Here is a 3734-nt window from a genome sequence, read left to right on the forward strand (position 1 = left end):
CACTGTTGGCCATGTCAGAACTAGCACATCATATCATGATCCCACTGTTGGCCATGTCAGAACTAGCACATCATATCATGATCCCACTGTTGGCCGTGTACAGAACTAGCACATCATATCATGATCCCATTGTTGGCCATGTGGAGGACTAGCACATCATATCACGATCCCACTGTTGGCCGTGTCAGAACTAGCACATCATATCATGATCCCACTGTTGGCCACATGGAGATAAAAGGAAATAAGGTCAGTCGTATGCCAAGAAAGTGTCACCCCTCTTTACTGCAGCAGTTATTTAAAAGTCAAGGCACATAATTCAATGTAGGTGTCCATCAACAGAGGAAGAGACAAAGAAAAGGCAGCACACATCAACACTTGAGTATTCATCTACAACAAAAAATAAAATGTTACTTCTAGTGACATGGGCAGGAGTGACAGGCATTATGTTAAGAGTAGAATAGCTATTTCCTGTTTTTGAAATATGCATCACCATCTCAAAACAAAATAGCTGTGGTGGCTTGCAAGACACCATGGCCTTCAGTCATGACAATAAAGTAAAGAAAAATATATCACAGATATAGGTCCATGGTAACAGTAATTTGGCTTTTATATTCCCACATAAGGCCCTCAAATGAGATTTCATTCACACACACACACACACACACACACACACACACACACACACACACACATTTTATACATTTTCATTGATTCTTTGGGAATTTCATACATGTATACAATTCATTTTGACCACATTCACTGCTACTTCTCCTCCTAACTTCTCTACATCCACCTGACTCGCCTTTAATCTCCTCTCGTCTCCTCTCGTCTCGTCTCGTCTCGTCTCGTCTCGTCTCCTCTCCTCTCCTCTCCTCTCCCACCCCTCTCTAATCCACTGCCTGTAATGTGTGCTGCCTATATACCCATGGTTGTCTGTGGGGCCATCCACTACAGCATGGTCAACCTATCAGGAGCCACAGCCCTAAAGAAGACTGACTGAACTTCCTCAACAGCCATAATTGTCAATAGTTTCTTAGCTTGATGTTGGGGCTCTGGCACTCTCCCTACCCAGATTCCATGCTAGAATGCTGACTGATTTACCTGGTGAAGATTTTGTTAGGCAACCCTAGCCACTCTGAGTTTCCCAGTGGAGCAGCTGAGATTTCGGTGAGGACCCCCTATCTGCCCAACTTCATGTGACATAAAGAGGTAAGAACTAACTAGGGTTGAGATTTGGGGTGCTACAACTGTCTCAAAGCCATCTTTGTACTCCAAGGACCATTAAAAGCTCACTTTTTTTTTTTTTTTTGAGTTTTTCCAGACAGGGTTTCTCTATGCAGCTAGCCCTGACTGCCCTGGAACTCACTATGTAGACCAGGCTAGCCTCAAACTCAGAAATCTGCCCGCCTGCCTCTGCCTCCCTCCCAAGTGCTGGGATTAAAGGTGTGTGCCACCACTGCCCATAAAAGCTCACTTCTTTACCAAATGGAATGAGTGGAACCTTTCTTTGGTTTAATAAGGCATTGCACATTTGGGTGAATACCAATGCCCTGCATAGGCTCATATTTGAATATTTGGTCTAAATTTGGTACAACTGCTTTGGAAGGACTAGGAGGTATGGCCTTGCTGGAAGAGGTGTGTCACTGGGGCAGACTTTGAGGTTTCAAAGGACTGCTATCATTCTCAGTGTGCCTCTCTGCTACCTACTTGCAGTTTGAGATGGGAATACATAGTTGTTTCTGATGCTATGTCTTTGTTCCACTGTCATGTACTGTAACACTTCAAAACCATAAACTTAAGTAAAAATTTTCTTTTAGAACTTGTTTTTGGTCATGCATTTTATCACAGCAATAGAAACTGTAAGTAAGATGGGGCGAATAGATACTTCTTTTCAACTCCCTAAGAACATGATAAGATGTGAAAAAAAAGTCAGGAAAAACAATATAAAATCATGCAACTCCTAGCTAAACTGATGACATTGCCATCACCCATTATGCACTGACCTGGAAGGTTCCAGGCTGAGGTATCTGCTACTCTCCATGGCCCAAATTCACGTTCCAACATGAGGATCAACTCAGGTTTGATCATGCAGCAGCCTGTAAACAAGAAATCTTGAACAGTATCTGCCAATGTGCAGTCAGGTTCCCTGATGACAGATGCCCTTCCATGGGAGGAACTGTGCTATAGTGGGCAAATCGGAGACTTTTGTTAGGAAGTATTTACAATCACCTCCTTCACAGACTTGAATATTACCCTTGTGTGGCATTAAACTACACGATACTTAACCCCAAATAGCATGAATACGCAAATAGACGGGAGAGAATGAAAGCAAACACAACGAAACTGGAAAAATAAGCATGATTATTTAAGAATAAATTAGAAAAGAGAAGGAAGTCATGAAAAAAAGAAAGAACTACAAAAAAATTAGGAGGAGGAGAACACTAAGGCTGGGGAGATGGTGGAAGGAAAAAGAAAAATCTACACAGTTCCCTGGACAAGGACACACATTCAGAAGGAAGCATTCATCACTCCAGTGGGTGGGTGGGTGCCATTATCAAGTAGACAATGTCACCAGCAGGCCTCAGGCTCCTGCTGTCTTGACTTCTGTGCCATAATGGACTGTACCCTGGAATTGTAAGCCTAAAACAATTACTTCCTTCCTTAAGCTGTTTGGCCAGGGTATTTTAATGACAATAACAACAAAAATAACCAATATACAAGGTGTGAAGAATGAACTCAGGTCCTCACTCTGGCATGACAAGAACGTTTTTTTAGACAACCCATCTGGCCTTTCTTTCTTCCTTTTTATTTTTATTTTTTCTTTCTTTCTTTCTTTCTTTCTTTCTTTCTTTCTTTTTTTTTTTTTTTTTTTTTTTTTTTTTTTTTTTTTTTTTTTTAATTTCAGTGCTGGATATTGAACCAACACGCACATGTGTCTGTCTTAGTTAGGATTTTACTGCTGTGAACAGACACCATGACCAAGGCAACTCTTATAAGGACAGCATTTAATTGGGGCTGGCTTACAGGTTCAGAAGTTCAGTTCATTATCATCAAGGCAGGGACATGGCAGCATCCAGGCATGCATGGTGCAGGAAGAGCTGAGAGTTCTACATCTTCATCTGAAGGCTGCCAGCAGAATACTGGATCCCAGACAGCTAGGATGAAGGTCTTATAGCCCACACTCACAAGGCCACACCTACTCCAACAAGGCCACACCTCCAAACAGTGCCACTCTCTGGGCCAAGCTCATACAAACCATCACAACATGCTAAGCAAGTGCTCTATCTAGGAGTTTGTTTCCCTGTTCTTTTTAAGTTTTATTTTGCAACACGTTCTCACTAGTTTGCCCAGGCTGGCCTCCAACATCCTTGATCTACCTCATTTATCATCCTCCGGCCTCTGCCTCTTGATCACAGGCCTGCACCATCGGCTGCCTTCATAGATTTAATATGGGTATTTAAAAAATTCCAAATTCTTTCTTTCTTTCTTTCTTTCTTTCTTTCTTTCTTTCTTTCTTTCTTTCTTTCTTTCTTTCTTTCTTTCTTTCTTTGATTTTTCGAGACAGGGTTTCTCTGTATAGCCCTGGCTGTCCTGGAACTCACTTTGTAGACCAGGCTGGCCTCGAACTCAGAAATCAGCCTGCCTCTGCCTCCTGAGTGCTGGGATTAAAGGCGTGCGCCACCACGCCCCGCCAATTCCAAATTCTTAAAGAATCATTAAATCAGCTTTGCTTT

General features: G+C 42.2%; 1 protein-coding gene across 2 annotated transcripts in view; it reads right to left on the reverse strand.

The window, feature by feature from the left end:
* The window catches only part of LOC110326304 (zinc finger protein 883-like), a 28961-nt gene that overhangs the window by 20947 nt on the left and 4280 nt on the right, over window positions 1-3734 (reverse strand). For both annotated transcript variants that reach the window (XM_029542481.1, XM_021204612.1), the window contains exon 3: window positions 2004-2096. Coding sequence is in view for 1 of the 2 variants with exons in the window: in XM_021204612.1 (XP_021060271.1) it covers window positions 2004-2096 (93 nt within the window). In the remaining variant the exon portion in view is untranslated. The remainder of the gene's footprint in view (window positions 1-2003; window positions 2097-3734) is intronic.

The sequence above is a fragment of the Mus pahari genome, chromosome 9, assembly GCF_900095145.1.
Source record: "Mus pahari chromosome 9, PAHARI_EIJ_v1.1, whole genome shotgun sequence".
Lineage (NCBI taxonomy): Eukaryota > Metazoa > Chordata > Mammalia > Rodentia > Muridae > Mus > Mus pahari.